Source organism: Macrobrachium rosenbergii, chromosome 36, assembly GCF_040412425.1.
Source record: "Macrobrachium rosenbergii isolate ZJJX-2024 chromosome 36, ASM4041242v1, whole genome shotgun sequence".
NCBI lineage: Eukaryota > Metazoa > Arthropoda > Malacostraca > Decapoda > Palaemonidae > Macrobrachium > Macrobrachium rosenbergii.
The window spans coordinates 8,953,009-8,972,917 of record NC_089776.1 but is presented as its reverse complement, the minus strand read 5'-3'; the positions used below and the strand labels follow the sequence as shown (position 1 = coordinate 8,972,917).

General features: G+C 33.1%; 1 protein-coding gene and 1 long non-coding RNA gene across 4 annotated transcripts in view; one reads left to right on the top strand and one right to left on the bottom strand.

Moving 5' to 3' along the window:
* LOC136856601 (ligand of Numb protein X 2-like) overlaps nt 1-11,194 on the top strand; it is a 56,489-nt gene extending 45,295 nt beyond the window's left edge. For 2 of the 3 annotated variants that reach the window (XM_067134531.1, XM_067134532.1), the window contains exons 2-7: nt 2,766-3,442; nt 5,932-6,038; nt 7,047-7,275; nt 7,579-8,504; nt 9,169-9,291; nt 10,453-11,083. In XM_067134531.1, coding sequence (XP_066990632.1) covers nt 3,343-3,442; nt 5,932-6,038; nt 7,047-7,275; nt 7,579-8,504; nt 9,169-9,291; nt 10,453-10,935 — 1,968 coding nt within the window. In that variant the 5' untranslated portion in view covers nt 2,766-3,342 and the 3' untranslated portion in view covers nt 10,936-11,083. Of the gene's footprint in view, nt 1-2,765; nt 3,443-5,931; nt 6,039-7,046; nt 7,276-7,578; nt 8,505-9,168; nt 9,292-10,452 lie in introns of all 3 variants that reach the window. The other variant, XM_067134530.1, reaches the window with a different exon arrangement.
* LOC136856602 (uncharacterized) overlaps nt 1-19,909 on the bottom strand; it is a 346,791-nt gene that overhangs the window by 66,800 nt on the left and 260,082 nt on the right. The window lies entirely within an intron of this gene.

Below are 19,909 nucleotides of genomic sequence, written 5' to 3'. Positions count from 1 at the left end.
AATTAAGAACTTCATGAGGTCATGAACTGAATAATAAATTGAGTAAAATCGATTTTGTTAAGAAATTCGATGATAAACATTATATATCACATAATTATAACTGAATGAAGACAGTATAGTATTCATAAATTTAACAACAAAATGTTAATAGTAATGATGACAAATATTAACTCATTTTTGTCATAAAATCTGACAGCTCAACATTCACGACTAACGATAAACAATTAACATTAAACTCATTGAAAAAGAAGGTTATGAACTGTTATTGATATTTATTGATTTTCATAAATCGACAATTAACAATAAGCGATGAACATTATCCGACTAATAACTGAAAACAATTATAATAAAACATTTAATAGCAATGAGCAAACAACAATAATAATAGGCATTATTATATTTGTTATGATAGGATGACACGAGTATAATCGAAAAAAAAACTATTTTGACTAATGAAATTAAACAATAAAACTAACGAAAAATAAGGAATAACGGATAACACGCAAAATATACAGAGAGGAAACAAAAATAAGAATGTCAGTAAGTTAATAGAAAAATATTAACGATAATAATTACGATTGTTATTATCATATTCGCAATATCAAGGAAGTGTCAGTGTGAAAGTTTGGAAAATCGATATGCACCAAGAAAAAATTAATAGCAAAAAATTAATTATGATAATGATGATGATTACTATTCATATATTCGCAATATCAAGGAAGTGTCAGTGATATCACTTGTAAAATCGATATGCATAGAGAAAAATAATTAATAGCAAAATATTAATGCCAATAATGACGATTGATATTTATATTCGCAATATCAAGGGTGTGTCAGTGTTCACACTTATAAAACTGATACGCAAAAAATAAAAACCAAAAAATAAAAAAAAAGCTATTGACCAACATGACTGAATAACTGGGAGGGGGGTAAAAGCACAGATGAATACCAGCGAATAATGAGACACAAATAATAGAAAAAAAATATATGTATTATTCCAACGCTTGATCCAAAGTTTAGCGTTGCTAATGACCCTGGTTAATTGCCGTAGGGTCTGACAGCTAATTTGAAAAGACCTTTAATTAGGGAGCAATATCTGGTAATGCTTTACAATCAACAGTAATTAAATTAATTCGTTAACTATCAGTAACTCGCATTATTACTTGTTTTTTTTTTAATTACAAACAATTATCACCGATATATAAAGTTGTTTCCTTGTTAATGTCGATGGTGGCTGATGTGATAATTGTCGCTTTTAAACGCTATTACGGGCAGACTGGCCATTACATTTGTGACGCTTATAGTAGACTGCTGGTAGATGATATTCATAATTATAATCATAAAATATCACTATTACGTTTCAGTGAGGCTTACAGTAAAGTACATAATGATATTCATAATCATAAAATCAATTAAGTCCGAAAATTGCTGTTAGGTATTATTCGTTATTATAATTTCCATCAGGATTTGATGAAATTTCCTGCAGGATTTTATTAAACTTTCTTCAGTATTTTAAAAAACTTTCCTCAGGATTTTACGAAACTTTCTTCGGGATTTTACGAAACATTCTTCGGGGTTTTATGAAACGTTCTTCAGGATTTTACGAAACTTTCTTCGGGGTTTTATGAAACGTTCTTCAGAATTTGATGAAACTTTCTTCAGGATTTCATGAAACTTCAGGATTTTATGAAAGTTTCTTCGGGATTTGATGAAACTTTCTTCAGGATTTGATGAAACTTTCTTCAGAATTTTAAAAAACTTTCTTCAGGATTTTATGAAACTTTCTTCAGGATTTTATGAAACTTTCCTCAGGATTTTATGAAACTTTCTTCAGATTTTACGAAACAGAATTTTAAAAACTTTCTTCGATTTTATGACTCAGATTTTACGAAACTCTTCACGACTGATTCCCTTCACGATTTCATGCAACATTCTTCAGGGTTTTATGAAAATTTCTACAGTATTCAAAAAAGAAACTGTGTCGCTGAAGCGTTCACCGGAAAGCTTTTCAGGGACCCATTAAATAACCCTACTCGGTAATTGCCGGGTAATTTACCTTGAGGTGTCTCCAGTGATCTATATCTACACAGGAAGCGACCTTCGGTGAATGTCACGAACCCTTTCTAAAATCATCAGCTGTTTTTGCGGAAGCTGTCAATAAAACTGAAAACATGTAATCAGGATATTATCGATTTTAACCATATATATATACACACACACACACACATATATATATATATATATACATAACTGTTTATATTTTATATACATACATATATATATATATTTACATACATTTGTATATTATATATAGATTATAATACATACGTGATTTATATTATATACATATATACAAATAAACTGTTTTACAATTTGCATATATATATATATATATTATATATAGATGTATACATACATATTATAAATACACACAAACACACACACACATTTATACACATATATTTGTGTATAACATTTAGCAAAAGTTAGTACCTGAGGAACATTTTGTCCTATCCATCATCATTATTATTATTATTATTATTATTATTATTATTATTATTATTATTATTATTATTATTATTATTATTATTATTTCCCTTTACTGTCACTCTACAGAGATGTACGATACCTTGTAAGTTACATTCTATAAAAAGAAGGAAAGCTATTGTATATACCAGGATGCATTTTACTCTGAAAAACACGTGTATCCGATCTACGACTGAACGCAACAACATGACCTAAAGTGACCTTTTTTTTTATTTCAGAACCTTTCAATGACCGCATGAAACTATGTTGTGCGAGAAAATGACCGAGGAAATTCGCGACCACTCGAGACTCAACCAGAGGAAAGAAACGCTGCGAGTCAAGTGCTCTATAAGGCTGACTGAGATTTAAAAACAAAAGAAAAAAAAGTGCGTGAACCAAGTGTCTGCTGAAACTTCTTTCTTCCTCTGAAAGTGCCCGCGAGACTCTCCCATGGGTGTTCTACCTTCTGGGATGAGTTTTTCTTCCTCTTCTTCCTCTTCCTCTTCTTCTTGCAGTGGAGAAATTCGTGAGGACCTTTTGAAAGGTCCCCAGTAATCAAGCTCGCCGAAGCATCCTCTTCTAACTCTGCTGCTTTAGATACTACAACTACAAATACGACTGCTACTTTTACCGCCCCCGCTGCTATTACTGCAGTGCTTTTGGCACTGCAACATCATCTGCATCAACTACTTTTCACTGCTGCTATCACTACAACCCAACATGCCTCCTCAATTCTGAGCAGCCCTCCCGGAAGCGCAGATGGATCTGGACCACTGCGGGCGTGCGCTCGTGTAGTAGAACCTGAGGTGGGCGGCAATGGTAGGGGTTTACGAAGTGGGCCGGTGGGGGTGGACAGGAAGAAACAACGTCAGCGAGAAGAACAACAAGAGGCTGAACATCCACGTCATATCTGATGGTGAGTTTGTCGTTGTTGCTGCTTCTTTGCATATTGTTTGCACGTGGTTTATCGAAATGCATTGCATGCGAAAGCGAAGTGACAAGACCGTTTTCAAGGCCTCTTGCAAAATAGTCGATGAAAAATCGATGTTATTCAGTTTTATACAAAAAACAGAAGACTTTCCATGTTGCAGAATCGTACATCTTCCTGCTATGAAAAATCTATGTTATTCGTTTCATTCATAAAGGACAAGACTTTTCATGAGTAAAATACCGAAACTTGAAATGCTTTACATGTAAATGTTGGGTAAATATGTTGAAAAATCTTAAACAAATACAATGTGTTCATCTTTTTACAATTTTGCAAGTCATATATTGTACTTTTGCATGTGACACATTTCAAGTTTCAATGTCTTCATTTGTTTACCATTTTGCAAGTCACATACTTTGCTTTTGCATACGACATAATTCAAGTTTCAGTATCTTCATTTGTTTATAAATTTGCAAGTCACATACTTTGCTTTTGCATGCGACACAATTCAAGTTTCAGTGTCTTCATTTGTTTACAAATTTGCAAGTCATATATTGTACTTTTGCAAATGGCATATTTTAAGTTTCAATGTCTTCATTTTTTTACATTTTGCAAGTCATATACTTAGTTATTGCATATGACACAATTCAAGTTTCATTTTCTTCATTTGTTTACCATTTTGCAAATCATATACTTTGCTTTTGCATATGACACAATTCAAGTTTCAGTGTCTTCATTTGTTTACAAATTTGCAAATCATATACTTTGCTTTTGCATATGACACATTACAAGTTTCAATGTCTTCATTTGTCTAACATTTTGCAAATCATATATTGTACTTTTGAATACGACACAACTCAAGTTCCAATTCAACACATGTAAAAAGACCTGCATTTTATGCATAAAATGAATAACGTAGTTTTTTCACGGAATGATGGAGGTGGGGGGCGATTTTGCAAGAGGCCTTGAACGGTGGTGTCACTTTACTTTCGCACGGAGCACGTTTCAAGTTTCAAGTTTCAATGTAACACATCTACAAAACGACCCGTGTTTTAGGAATAAAATGAAGACAAAAGATTTTTGCAGTTCACTGAAACTAGACGCGACGTAAGTAATTCTGATTATAATTTAACTAGTCTTTTACGGCGTTACATTCATGACTGTAAGACAAAACCAACTGAAATGGTATTCTGTTCAAAATACGTAATATCAACAACATACAATACTCAGCTCTCCTATCAGGATAGTTTTAAAAAGACACAACAATTAAATTGCCACCAGGAAGTAGATGAGAATTTGGTTGCAACAAACTTTTTCTGTCCTATGTTTTTTTAATTTTAATTTTTTTGTTAACAAAACCTCCGCATTTGTGAAACAGCTACGAATTCATTAATCTTTAATAATGAGATATATTTCGTAAAAAAAAACGGACCGGTTATTGTGTACACTAGAAACGTTTTTTTGATTAACACTCGGATCTGAAAACTTCAAGGATTTATTTGTTGCAGTTTTTAAAATCAACACTCATGATATATATATATATATATATATATATATATATATATATATATATATATATATATACTATATATATATATATAAATTATATATAAACATATATATATATACAGTATCTATATATATATATATATACACACATATACAGTATATACAGATTATGGAATACTGAAAATAACCTTGCTTGAATTTTATGAAATTTCATCTCCTGGAAACATGACTAACATTCAGCACAAAATATATACGTTTAAAAACAAAAATGAATACCAAAAAATAACTAGGCCATTTTTACAAAAACATTTTCATTAGCAAACATGAACAACAACAAATAATCAAACTATTTTTATCTGATGCTTTTCATACAATGATTACATTTCAAACATTTCTCGAGAATGTATTTATGTAAATAAACATGAATAAAATACGAAGACTTATACAGAAATAGACAATTCTGCATCTAAATAAAGTAACCGTAAGATTTTATACATACGTTTATAGAACGATACATTTGTTTCATGGTTGTACATTTAATTTTATTAAATACTTACGCACTCACATATTTATGAAACTGACCTATGCAGGGCGTATTTATACACGCATATATTTCACAAACACAAGTGCATAAAAACACATATATATATACACATTTATTTAATAAATAATATATATATATATATATATATATATATATATATATATATATATATATATATATATATATATATATATATATATATATATATGCCTTTATCAACAGTTTTAAGATTTTTTCATTTAAAAATAAACTTTTTTTCTTACTCATAAGACTAACTGCTTCCCTAATCCCACAAGTCTTATTAAGCTTATATACAAATTTCCAGACACCAGAACTAAACATTTCTCAATGTACATAAAAATGTTGGAACAGGAGTGTGACTGAGTATACCAAACTTCATTTATTTTCTATCAATTTTTTCCAGGCATCACTCGCCTCCCAATCCTCGAGGGGGAAATTTCCCACATTGAGATCCCCAGGGGCAACAACCCCCTGGGAATAACGATCGTAGGGGGATCTGACACGCCCCTGGTAAGTAACAGCTGGTGAAATTTTCAGATGAGGTGCTTGACGTCATCTACTCTTTGAGGGAATGTAAGAGCTTTAAGACTTGGCAGTTGACAGATCAGACACTTCGTATCTGTAGTTAAATTATTATTATTATTATTATTATTATTATTATTATTATTATTATTATTATTATTATTATCATTCAGTAGATGAAACCTATTCATATGTTACAAGCCCACCAAAGGGACCATTAACTTGAAATTCAAGCTTCCATAGAATATTATGGTTTTCATTAGGAAGACGTAAGAGGAAGTAAAGAGGAATACAGAAAGAAGAGATCCCACTTATTAAAAAATATTAATAATAATAAATTAATAAATAGGTAAGTTACAGCCTTAATATATAAACCTTATGATAAGATAGAATCTTTGTTGAATGAGCAAGTTACGGAATCTTTAATCTCTTTATTATGAAATGAAGACATGTTACAGTATTAGAGCTTGTAATACTATATATCCTGTTAGACTTTTAGTATTTGCAAGCTTAGTAGTTTTTCCTTGGAAAAGTTAGAATCTCTGATCTTGTGTAGTTGGACAAACTGACATCTTAAGGGTTTAAATAGCCTTGAAATTTCAGCCAGTTGTTCAGAAAACTTTAAATTAGTCTAGAGTTATTAAATGTACTGATGAATTTTGATAAGACTCATTAAATATCTAACTTGTACAGTTTTTATTTAAAAGCAATAAGCAAAGAACTTAAACAGAGCAAGAGAATGTCAATGAGGCTGAGATTAAGTCGCCTGTTTTTGCAGCAACCTTGAAGACTGCAGTGCAATATATAGCCAACTACAAAACTAATATACCTTTCTTAGATTATAAGTAGTTAGTTATATAGTAACTGTAAATGGCAGCTTGATCCAACCAATCTTTCATTCCTGCAATGGAGAATAAGAACCCTTTAAGCCTTGCAGTCAAACAGATTTCACTTTAGGTTCCCTTCAGTAACTCCTTCCTTTCTCTCGTTTACCAGCGATGCGTCGTCGTCCAAGAGGTCTTCCCAGATGGCTTAGTAGCCCAAGATGGTCGTCTCCAGCCAGGAGACCAGATCATCGAGGTGGACGGCGTCGACATGACATCGGCCACTCACCAGGTTGTCTGCCAAGCTCTCCGGAGACCTCAGACTGTCCTTCGACTTGGGGTCTACCGAGAGAGAATTCAGGCGTACCGATCACCGTCGCCCGGTTCCAATCACCAACAAGGTTAGTTGGCCTGCGAGCAATGAGAACTTGCCCTAGGCTGAAGGTTATTGTCCTAAAGACTTGAAATGAGGTTTGTGGCTTGTAATGTCCTAAACTAGCTTTTCAGGTTTGATTTGGTTTGTCTTCCACTGGGAAAAAAAGTGGCTTGCAGTTTATCGAAGTTACTGATCATTTGGCCACAATAGCACATACAACTTCAACTATCAGCAGATCTCTTTTGCATCAATCTATTCATATTCATGTTCTTACGGCCTGAATTGTCAAGGTCTTTTCGCTCATTTTTCTCAATGCATCGAATTCCAGGTGAAATGGTTGCCGTTACACTATGCAAAGAGAGCAGTCGTCAATTAGGTCTTAAACTAGGGGGTCGGCGGACTGAGCCCGGGATATTCATCATGGAGGTCCTACCAGGGTCAGTGGCGGCCCAAGACGGCCGCCTCCACTCGCACAACAGGATACTTGCAATCAATGGCGCGGACGTGCGCTACGCCCGTCTGGACCACGCCTCCAGGCTCATTCAGCAAAGCCACACTCACGTCAGCCTTATCGTAAGCAGAGGTCCCATCACCTCCTTTGGGCCAAACTCCGAAACATCCGCGTCTTCTTCTGAATACACAAACTTCCCCTCTCACCACTGGCGGGAAGATCAGGTGCCTGACAACGACTTCCAGAGCTCTGCGGAGCAGAGGAGCGGGAGCGACAGTGGGTGTGTCGCGATGGAGTACGGGAGATCCGGTTCCTGCGACTCCTTGAGCGACCACAGTCTCGTGTCCTCCATGATGTCCTCCCCGAGCACCGGTCTGCCCTCCGAAAACGGGGGGATCAGTGGGTCGCCGAGAGGAGCCTCCCCTACCACGTCTTCTCCAGGTTACTGCACTTCAGACACCGATGACATGGATTCACATCATCATCATCATCATCACCATCACCACTCTCAGAATCACCTCCACCAACAGCAAAATTCATCGATTCATCATCATCTGTCATCAGCTCACGAAACAGTTAATTTGTCTCAGCAATCATCACTCGACTCAACTCATCCAGATTCCGGCATCCACGAACTCCCACCATCAATGACGGAGCCCAATTATCACCATTCCACCATCTCGCCTCCTACTCCTAGGGACCTCCGCACGCCCAACGACGACAGCGAGCTAATTGCTGGGCTAAAGAGAATCATGCAGCCGGAAAATAATCAACTTCAGCAGAAGAACGTAACAATCAAAAAGGTAATTCCAACACAGAACTGTCAATTATGTTAAATTCCCTGGTACTATAGTTACTAACTGATGTTATCAAACCGAACACATCTTTGCCCATTGATGATCATATTTCCATGATGACAGCTGAATTTCTCATCTGTCTTTATTTGCAAAGGTTCTTTCTGAGTAACTACTGTTTCTTTGTTAAGGAGACTAAATGTTTGCTCAAAATCCCTAACTCCTACTGTTCTAATAACTTCAGTTCACTATTTCTGGGGTATGGGGAGTAAAGTATAAATACTTACTACCTGACTAAAGAGGTGGTGGTAGTATGTAGCTAAGTATCTTATGAAAGCAATGTGCAGAGTAGTACCTACTTACATGGTAAATACAGGAGATTTACAGTGTTAGAATCGAGTTAAGACTAAAAGCAATTGCACTGCTGAAGGTGAAAGGGGATAATTGTACAGACCAAGATTTCCCTTACTTTCTATCCTAGCTATTGTTGCCTACTTTTGGGAAAGTTTACATCATCCAAAGGTTATCTGATAGACTCATGCATAATCATAATACCACATAGTTAAAATGACCACAACTCTAAGATAGCATTTGCACCTCATATGCACAAAGTCGTTAAACTGATTTAAAATAGCATTTTATGATTTCCAAACCTTCTTTATTTCTTGCACAGGGTGTTGGTGAGAGCCTTGGAATGAGGATTGGAGGTGGCGTAGGAAGTAACGAGGGAGACACACCAATTTATGTAGCTAATATCAACCCACAAGGTCCAGTAGGCAGATGTAAAAATATCAAAGTAAGTATTTTTGGTTGATGAAAAATACTAGAGTAAGTTCTTTTGGCAGATGTAAAATACTAAAGTAAGCACTTTTTGGCAGATGAAAACTATCAGAGTAAGTACCTTTATCAGATACAAAACTATCAAAGCAAGTCCTTTTTCTGGAAGATGTAATAATATTACGGTAAGTAGTTTTGGCGAGTGTGAAAACATCTTACAGTATTAAGTAATGTTAACTGATTTAGAAAATTTGATATCAGGACTGATGACTAGAGCAGGAATAATGAAAAAGTTTTTCTTCACTAATGCAATACTATCTACTGACATAGAAAGTTCACAGCGGTATTGTACAGAGGAGTGGAAATCAAAGTCAAGTTGTAGAAACCAAGTAAGTACAGTAAACACTGTTTTTGAAAAAGTAGCAGAAGCAATACAAATGCTGGTGTACTAGTGTGGTGTACTAGGGTAAGTACTGTTGCTGAGAAAGCAAAACAAAAATAAGATCAAAGGTAAGATTTCTTGCTAAAAGTAGAAGGTTAAGTGCAAGCAAAGTTTTTGGAAGAACTGGAAAAAATGCAAGTACTTGTTTGGAAGTAGAAAACTCAAAATAAGTACCATTAGCAGATGCGCAATTATAATTATAATGAATGGTATAGAATGTAAAATGACACTGAAAACCTCAACAAAACACAGCACCTGGGGAATTGCATTTGTTCGAGTAGCAAAACTAATTATCGATTGTCAGCAGCTGTGGGATTTCGTGGTTCTGAGGCTTCATTAATTTATCTTCAGTGTATGTGACCGCCTAGTTTCTGGGTCAAATTGCCCTGCATAATAATCAATGAATACATTATGGATAATCCCTTTTGTCTTTGTTTATTACTAAAAGTATTTTTACTTTGGTTAAGTTCATAAACTACAAAATTACAAAAAGTTTCTAATTCCTTCTTTTTGTTCAGAATCTGAGGTTTCATAGAGTAAAAGAATTTTTTTGTTTGTTTCATGTACTATTTGTGATAGGTAAAAATATTAAGTGATTTTCTCTGCTCCCTGTAAGCCTAACAATTTAAAGCAGGAACCCCAAGTATGAACCGAAAGATTTTATCATAAAATTAAAAAACTTCTATATCTCACTGTGTGATTCACATCTCTAACATCCAACTCATTCTCACAAAACAGAAAGGCGACGTGCTACTCTCAGTCAACGGACAATCTCTGCTGGGCCTAACGCACGGCCAGGCGGTGGCTCTCCTGAAGGCGACGGCAGAACTGGCAGGGGTGACCCTGACGTTGCTGGACGGCCCCGAAACCTCTCCTGGTTCCGCCAACTTCGTCCCCTCTTGGCTCTACTGGCAGAAACTCCCGCGATCTCTGCACGTGTCCAAAACTGTGGTCTTGCACAGGTCTCAAGGGGCGTCGCTGGGATTCAGTATCGTGGGCGGGTCTGATCCTCAGCGAGGCGCTGAGCCGATACACGTCCTGTTCGTGGTGCAGTCCTCTCCAGCGGCCCTGGACGGGAAGCTGAGGTGTGGAGACAGGCTGCTCTCTGTCGACGGCCACTCTCTGGAACTTGTCCGCCACGCGTCGGCTGTCAGTTTACTGAAGCAAGCAGGGCAGAAAGTCCACTTAGAAGTGGTTTCCTGGTTGGGAACAGAGCTGTGACCTTTATACTGTGAGTAAAAGTTATGAAAAAATGAAAACAGACCTCGGGTACCCACGTGGCACTGGGTATAGACTCTCCTAGCTGAGCTGCCATGTTCTGGAACTCTCATTCTCACGGTCAGGTACCGCAAAAAAAAAAAAAAAAAAATCGAGATATATTATTGCTGCTGGCATCTTCCTAATTTCAAAGTGAGTTGTTTTTTTTATTTGAGTGAGTACTGTCAGTGATGACGCGAAATAAATCGATATTGTGCCTAAATGATATGGTTATTGCTGAGTACCTATATCGTGTGATAAGTTTTAATCACGTGTTCGTTGACTCTAAAGATGGAATTAAGAATTCCCTATTACATATAAATCAAGATGCTGAAACATCGCCCCATGATGAAAACTAATTGGTACGCAATTCTTCAACTGTATTGAAAGAGGTTTCACCGAAATTCCACACAGCTAAGGACTCCTTTGTCTACCTGGAAATTTATATTAATTGTATTTTACTCCCTCTAATCATCTACACTCAACAGCCAAAGAGAAGTACACCTTGATCTGATTACCTGCAGACTTTGGGCTCTTTAGTAAAGAGGAAATCAATTACTTAAAAAACTTCATTTCATGCAAACTTCGCTTTCTCTCTAAGAAAATAAAACAATCAGGAAAAATGTAAGGCAAATCTGAAATTCTACTACTTCAGTCTCTGTAAAACTTTTTAAGATTCTTCAGTACTCTGTATTTACAGTGAACCTGAGTAATATGGCCTTAAGAATATATTAAAACACCCTGTTCTTTTGAAGCTGAGAGATTTAAGGTGAAAGGTCCATTAATTCTATCCCATAAATCAATATATTGTTAATGTTATCAGGATACTGCAGTGGGTGACGGGAGATTAATGTCTTTCAGCTTTCAACTACAGTCTATGTAAACATAAATACCGTAGTAACATTACAAAGAAAGGCAGTGAAGCCTTACATTGCAGGTGATATGTGACCCGAAGAGGGGTGGAGATACTTCTCGAAATGTAACACCTCAGTGTTCATATTTTTATTTTTTATTTACATGAGTACCCTAGTTTCTTATTTTGCACAGTTCTTGCATATATGACATATATATATATATATATATATATATATATATATATATATATATATATATATATATATATATATATATATATATATATATATATATATATATATAGTCTTCCTATATGGATTTATGTGAGGTTATGTTCCTGAGTATTCTATTCATTACTTCGTATCTATATTCTTCATAAGTTACAATTACCACATATTAAAACATTAATTCACTGTTGAAAAACGTAAAGCAGTTACCTCTTGTACGGATGAATATTCAGCCTACGAGAGAGTATACTCCAGTATACTTAGGTCCTAAAATATAACTCAACTATCGAAATTACTTCAAAAATGGATCTATAAAAGCAAATATATGTGTGAAAAGAGATTATTCTTTTATAATAATTGATATGAAATGGTTGTCTAACTATCAGAGAGAATTCATTATTCATAAGTATTTTGTTTCCAGTGAAATGAAATTAAGTTTATTAAAAATTTAAAAAATATATTTTCTTCTGTTTATTATTTTTCAATACTAAGGTAATAGACAACAACTTTTTAATAAATATAATATTTATTGTCATTTTTTAATTCAGTTTCAAAGGTTCAAGAACTTTAGCAACAAAAGAAAATGAAAGTGGAGTTTTGATGATATTTAAGATTCTGATATTTTAATTAGTTAGAATATGTTCGATCTTACAGACTTCACAAGCTGAGAACATTCAACTCGAATATGACATTTTCTCCTGCAACTGAAGTCCTCAAAAGTCTTCAAAATTCAGAACCTCAGAAAGAATACATTTTCAAAGTGCGACAAAACACGAACATAATTTCACCGCATTACCGGCCATACATTTTTCACATTCATTATCACAGATTGACATAAATATACAACTAAAAGAAAAGCAACAAAGAGGAAATTTTAAAGCAAAATTTTCTTCACGAGTCAAGCCAGGGAGGGAACCTCTACATAATTGAATTCTACAATTGAAGGTTAAAACTAAAATGTTATTATGAATCCAGTTGTACAGAGTTTTTGATGTTATGTAGTTGTGATATGAACCCTTTTAGAGGGTTGTAGAGAATTTAGGGAAAATATAATATATGAAGTAAATGAAATACTTATCGTTGATGCCTTAGGTGACTGAATCTTAAAATATCAAGTTTTTGTGAAGTGTCTAAAAGTTTTTTTTTTTCCGGGAAGGGATTTTGGGGAGTTTTTTTTTCAAATAACTTATTACATATTCTCTGTCAAACTAATGGAGTGATTTCGTGTATTAGAAAATGAATAAAAAAAAAAAACTCATAAATAGCTCAAAATATTTGTATCGTGTGAAAAGGTGATTTAGGATAGAATACGAATTTTCTTAGACGAGAATAAAATAGAGATGAACTGACATATATATATTTTATGCTCAGTGTTAAGTTACATCAAGAATTTTCTCTACATCAGTCAAGTGATTTTTATGATTAGCACGAAATGCTTGTTAGGGGAAAGATCAAGTAGAAATTTTGTTTGTGAAGTCATAGTTTGAATTTTTATATATATATCTTTTGTGTTAATGTAATAGTCCTATATATGAACAGTAATTTGAATAAATTCGAGAAAAAATGTACTACGTATAAACATATATTTTTAAAGGTAACCGAAAAAATAATGGTCAATATCTTGCCGTGGTGGATTATGTCAGTTGTGTATGACATTGTCTTATCTATTTATCTATCTATTTATCTATCTACCTATCTATCTATCTATCTGTTTCGTATACCCGAAGATTTATTTGTTATCCCTCTTACTATATATCAAAATAATGTTTCTTTAAAAGTTTCTAAGCAACAATGTAACCGATTCTATCGTCAATGAATTTGTTAAATATTATAATGGAGGTAGAAAAGAATTTAATAAATAAATGATTTTATAGTTATTACATTCTTCTGGTATGTTCAGTGATTTTAAAGAAGAAGAATTCTTGGTCATTTCATCAATATAAAAGCCCCCATAGGAGGAAAGATTAAAGGCCAAAGAACTGAAATCTATAATAATAATAATAATAATAATAATAATAATAATAATAATAATAATAATAATAATAATAATAATAATGTGGGCATCTTGCAATTAAATGTCAAAACTACTATGAAACGATTTTCAAAAATTATAACACTGATTTTCTTTCTTCCTCCACGTCTTCTCAAATTTCTTCTTATGATTTAAACTCGACAGGATCTTATTTCTCGTTCGAACAATTTCTCAGAATATCATAACGTGTATAAACTGGGACACATTAGCTACCCACCTAGCCAAAATAGATTAAAAAAACTTACTTAACAATAATAAGTCTACACTATCTAAGAAAATAGTTCTTTGTAGTTTGTTATGTCTTCGTGAAACGCGAATGAAAGAGTTGGACGATTATTCAGTATCGTTTTTACATAGTAAATTGTTGAAACTGATAGGAAAGATTGTGTACAATCTTCTGAAGATATTTTCCATAATATCCGTTTTTCTTTTAGAGCATATTTTTAGGAGTTTTCTGACGATATTGTGAAATGATTATTATTTAACATGACAGGGCCAGATGATCTGACGATTACTGACAAATGACGCGAATATCAACAATGAGAAAAAGGGTTAAAGGGAATCTACTAAACGGAACAACAAAGAATAAGGGGATTTTTTTTTATAGAGATTTTTTAGGTTTTAAATCTTTACTTATTTCTCTAGTAACTTCATCTCGGTCTTAAATTAGTACACAAGATTGGAAAGAATTTTTTTCTCTAAGTCAAGAATTCACATCTAAGATAGATCACACTCAAGGCAGTTAGGTATCAAGATTATTAATTTTATTTCATTTCCACATATTCCCAAGAAACATCCAAAGCCAACGTTATTCGAGGTTTAAAACAATGTTAATTATCAAATATCTTTCTAGTAGGCCTACTGTGTTGGGTTCCACGTTTTAAAAAATGCGTTTAGTTTCATTTACCTTATTTAGGGGATAATCAAGTCTCTATAAAACACTTGTTTGGAGTTTGAGATGAAGAATTATCATCTGTGTGCTCAAAAATCAACATATCAAATTTACTGAATTTACTAAGTGAAATATAATGAAATTTACTTAATAAAATATAAGAAATGCTAAATTATATTGGCTATACTAAGGTCAAACTGAAGTAATTAAATTATGTGTAATACGTTTATACAGGGTGTGTTGTCAATATATATATATATATATATATATATATATATATATATAATATATATATATATATATGTATGTATATGCAAATATATCTATGTATGTGTATATATTTACATAAATATATATATATATATTATACATACACAGGTATATGTATATATACACACATCAATTCTATGTATACGCACTTAGGCATACTACGATTATAAATGTATAAATTCAAAATGACATACTATCATATTACCTTATTACATTGGCCACAAATAAAGCCGAATCTGTGAGAGTGACACATATCTATATAATTCGATTTTGTACAAGTCGTGAAATTTGCTCATGAAAAGAAGACATTTAAAATCAATAGAAAGAAAATAAAATATGCGATTTTCTATTAATCTTATAAATCCTTTTTATGTTGTGTTGCGTCAAATTTAAGTGTTCTTTTGTTAAAGATTCCAGAATGAAGAGAATTTGTTTACTTATATTTATAAAGTACATCACTTTTTGTTACGAGTTGAATATATATATATAACGCTTATTCATAACGGAACTATATGATTACTTGTACTATAAACAGGATGTGAAGGAAAATGTAATACTTATGTATGCATACACATATATGCTGCATCTATTTATGTATGTATGTATGTATATACGTACACATTATAAATATAATATATATATATATATATATATATATATATATATATATATATATATATATATATATATATATATATATATATATATATACTGTATATGTATAGATATATAAATGTATATAAATACATATATATATATAATCATATATATATGTATATATATACATATATATACATATATCAAAAATACACCATCTACTCAAGAATTAAAATGTGAAAATACATGCTTGCATATATGCATGCGCATACATATTCACGTAATACGATAAATATATCGCTGGTAATCGTCTCCGTTACGACTGACGTTAAATCCAATGGTCGCATTTCAGACGTTAAATCCAATGGTCGCATTTCAGAGTAGGTCGTAAGAAAAGGGCCTTATGTATCCTAGTGCCGGTGGCAGTGTACATATTTTGTACTCCAATGTCAAATTAAAAAATAACAGTTTTTAGTGACAGAGCTTTTTATTTCTCATCCTCCGTGCGTGAGTGGGTGAATGATGAGTGTCTTCCCAGATGAATGAGTTGGTGATGAATTTCCTAGGAAAAAATATTAAATAATTTTTTTTTAAATAAAATCTACTATTAATCCTCTGAGATAAAAAATTATAAAAATTAAAATTTACTAACTTCAAAATCTAAAGATTAAAATCAATCTCAAATTTCAAATTTCAAAAGACGAAAAGATAAATTATTAGTTCGGCTGCAATTACTTTCTGTTATAAGGAAAGGTGGATGATGACTTCAAATGAAATAAAAAAGAAAAAAAGAAAGCCATATATTGTGTGCAGGGGAAATGAAAAGATTTAACCGAAATGATAAAATAGGCATTAAACTATGATATATACAAGTTAAAATGATCATTAACCTGTGAGATAAGCAAGTTGAACTGGTCATTAAACTGTGAGTTAAATAAGTTAAAATGTCATTCAGCTATGAGATAAGTTAAAACGGTCATTAAAGTATGAGTTAAAAAACGTTAAATTGGTCATTAAACTATGAGATAAACAAGTTGAAAAGGTCATTAAACTATGAGTTAAATAAGTTAAAATGGTCATTAAACTATGAGGTAATACAAGCTAAAATAAGCTCTAAACTATGAGGTAATACAAGCTAAAATAAGCTCTAAACTATGAGGTAAAAAAAACCTGAAATAGGCATTAAACTATGAGGTAAAGAAGCTGAAAGAGGTGGTAAACTATGAGGTAAACAAGCTGAAAGAGGTGATAAACTATGAGGTAAAAACCTGAAATAGGCATTAAACTATGAGGTAAAGAAGCTGAAAGAGGTGATAAACTATGAGGTAAAGAAGCTGAAAGAGGTGATAAACTATGAGGTAAAGAAGCTGAAAGAGGTGATAAACTATGAGGTAAAGAAGCTGAAAGAGGTGATAAACTATGAGGTAAACAAGCTGAAAGAGGTGATAAACTATGAGGTAAAGAAGCTGAAAGAGGTGATAAACTATGATAAACTATGAGGCATTAAAAGGTAAAGAAGCTGAAAGAGGTGATAAACTATGAGGTAAACAAGCTGAAAGAGGTGATAAACTATGAGGTAAAGAACCTGAAAGGTGGTAAACTAAACAAGGTAAAAGGTGATAAACTATGAAAGGCATTAAAAAGAAGCTGAAAGAGGTGATAAACTATGAGGTAAAGAAGCTGAAAGAGGTGATAAACTATGAGTGATATAAAGTAAACAAGCTGAAAGAGGTGATAAACTATGAGGTAAAAAGAAAAGCTGAAAGAGGTGATAAACTATGAGGTAAAAGAAGCTCAAAAAGAAAGGTGATAAACTATGAGGTAAAAAGCTGAAAGAGCTGAAAGAGGTGATAAAAAGGTAAAATGAGGCATTAAAAAGGTAAAGCTGAAAGAGGTGATAAACTATGAGGTAAACAAGCTGAAAGAGGTGAGATACTATGAGGCAAACAAGCTGAAAGAGGTGAAAAACTATGAGGTAAAGAAGTTGAAAGAGGTGATAAACTATGAGGTAAAGAAGCTGAAAGAGGTGATATACTATGAGGTAAACAAGCTGAAAGAGGTGATAAACTATGAGGTAAACAAGCTAAAACAAACATTAACTTTTGAGGTACTCAGGCTAAGACAAGAATTAAACTGAGGTAAAAAAAAAAAGTTGACACTGGCATTAAAGTATGTTGTAAAAAAACTTAAATAGGCATTAAACTATGTTGTAAAGAAGCTAAAACACAGGCATTAAACTATGTAGCAAACAAAACAGGCGAACAGAGGAGTTCAAATGTTTTGTAGTAGGTTGGTCACGTGACACGTATAGAGGGAGAAAAGTGTAAGATTAAGAATGGCATAATGTTTGGAGGGATATTCAACACTTGGCTGATGAATATTATAATTTTCTGTTCATGAAGTTTATCCCTGATTCAGTATTCAAAAGACATTAGTTGAAAGTTGGTTTATTGTATGTATGTATGCATGTATGTATATATAATTATAAATACATATATTATATATATATGCATCGTGTATTATGCACTTATATAATCACGTTCATAAGTACACAAGCGTATGACCATACATAAAAACAAGTGATCAATATAATTATAATTACACATACACACACATTCACGCACTTGCATATATATTTACAGTATATGCAGGTGTGAAAAGACACTAATGTTGTTACCAGTTTCTGCTGAAGGAGTCTTTCCATGAATCTGCAGTTATATATATACATATACATACATACATATATATATATATATATATATATATATATATATATATATATATATATATATATATATACATACATACATACAGTCTGTGCATGTGTATTGCTTGGACGGCTGAACCTGTAATTTTTAAGCGAGAGAGAGAGAGAGAGAGAGAGAGAGAGAGAGAGAGAGAGAGAGAGAGAGAGAGAGAGAGAGAGAGAGCTATATATACTTACTGCCTTACATGAATAAATACAATATCTGGCGAATTTCGGTTAGGCAAAGCGAGCAAATCACGAGCATGAATAAGCGGCGCCGTACATCGTGCTGATTCCACTTTCCGATACATTAAGACTTCAATCTCTCTCTCTCTCTAATTACCTTCTTTTAAGGCAAGCACACAAACGAAGTCCTTTTTTTTACCAGAATGACGTACGACAATTTCTCCTCACTGGCAAGGCCTTTCGCAGGAGGAGCGTGTCGGCGAATGAATGATTCAGCGACTGAGAAACACGAGAGATCAAATTTTCCAGGTGGGAGGTGTTCTACGAACGGAGTGTATACTGGGTTTGACAGACGGAGTTACGGGTCAGGAAAGGGCGTGTCTTTGCCTTCACAAAGGCCTTGACTGTTAAAAAAGATATTTAGTCTAGGAATAAAATACAAGAGGTCGAATTCTGTGATACTGCGTATCATAGGTTACTTCTTCCCAGTGGACACCATAATATTCTTTGGAAGCTTGAATTTCAAGTCAATGGCCCCTTTGGTGGGCTTGTTCCATATGAATAGATTTCATCTTCTGAGTAATAATAATAATAATAATAATAATAATAATAATAATAATAATAATAATAATAATAATAATAATCTTTGGAAGCTTTAATTTCAAGACAATGACCCCTTTGGTGGGCTTGTTCCATATGAATAGGTTTCACCTTCTGAATAATAATAATAATAATAATAATAATAATAATAATAATAATAATAATAATAATAATAATAATAATAATAATAATAATAATAATAATAATAATAATAATCTTTGGAAGCCTGAATTTCAGGTCAATGGCCCCTTTGGTGGGCTTGCTCGATACGAATAGGTTTCATCTTCTGAATAATAAACAAAATAATAATAATATGCATAAAAGCGATCGAATAAAACAGAACTTGTGAATGGCAGACGGCGCTACAGGTTTGGGAAAGGGTGTGCCGTTGCAAAGGCCTTGAATAGTAGTAAAAAACAAATTTAGTCTAGGAATAAAATACGAGATTCAGGGTCGAATTCTGTGACACTACGCAAAGACAAGAATTTAAGAGTATAACAGACAACAACAGACGAATACACCAGAAATTGCGT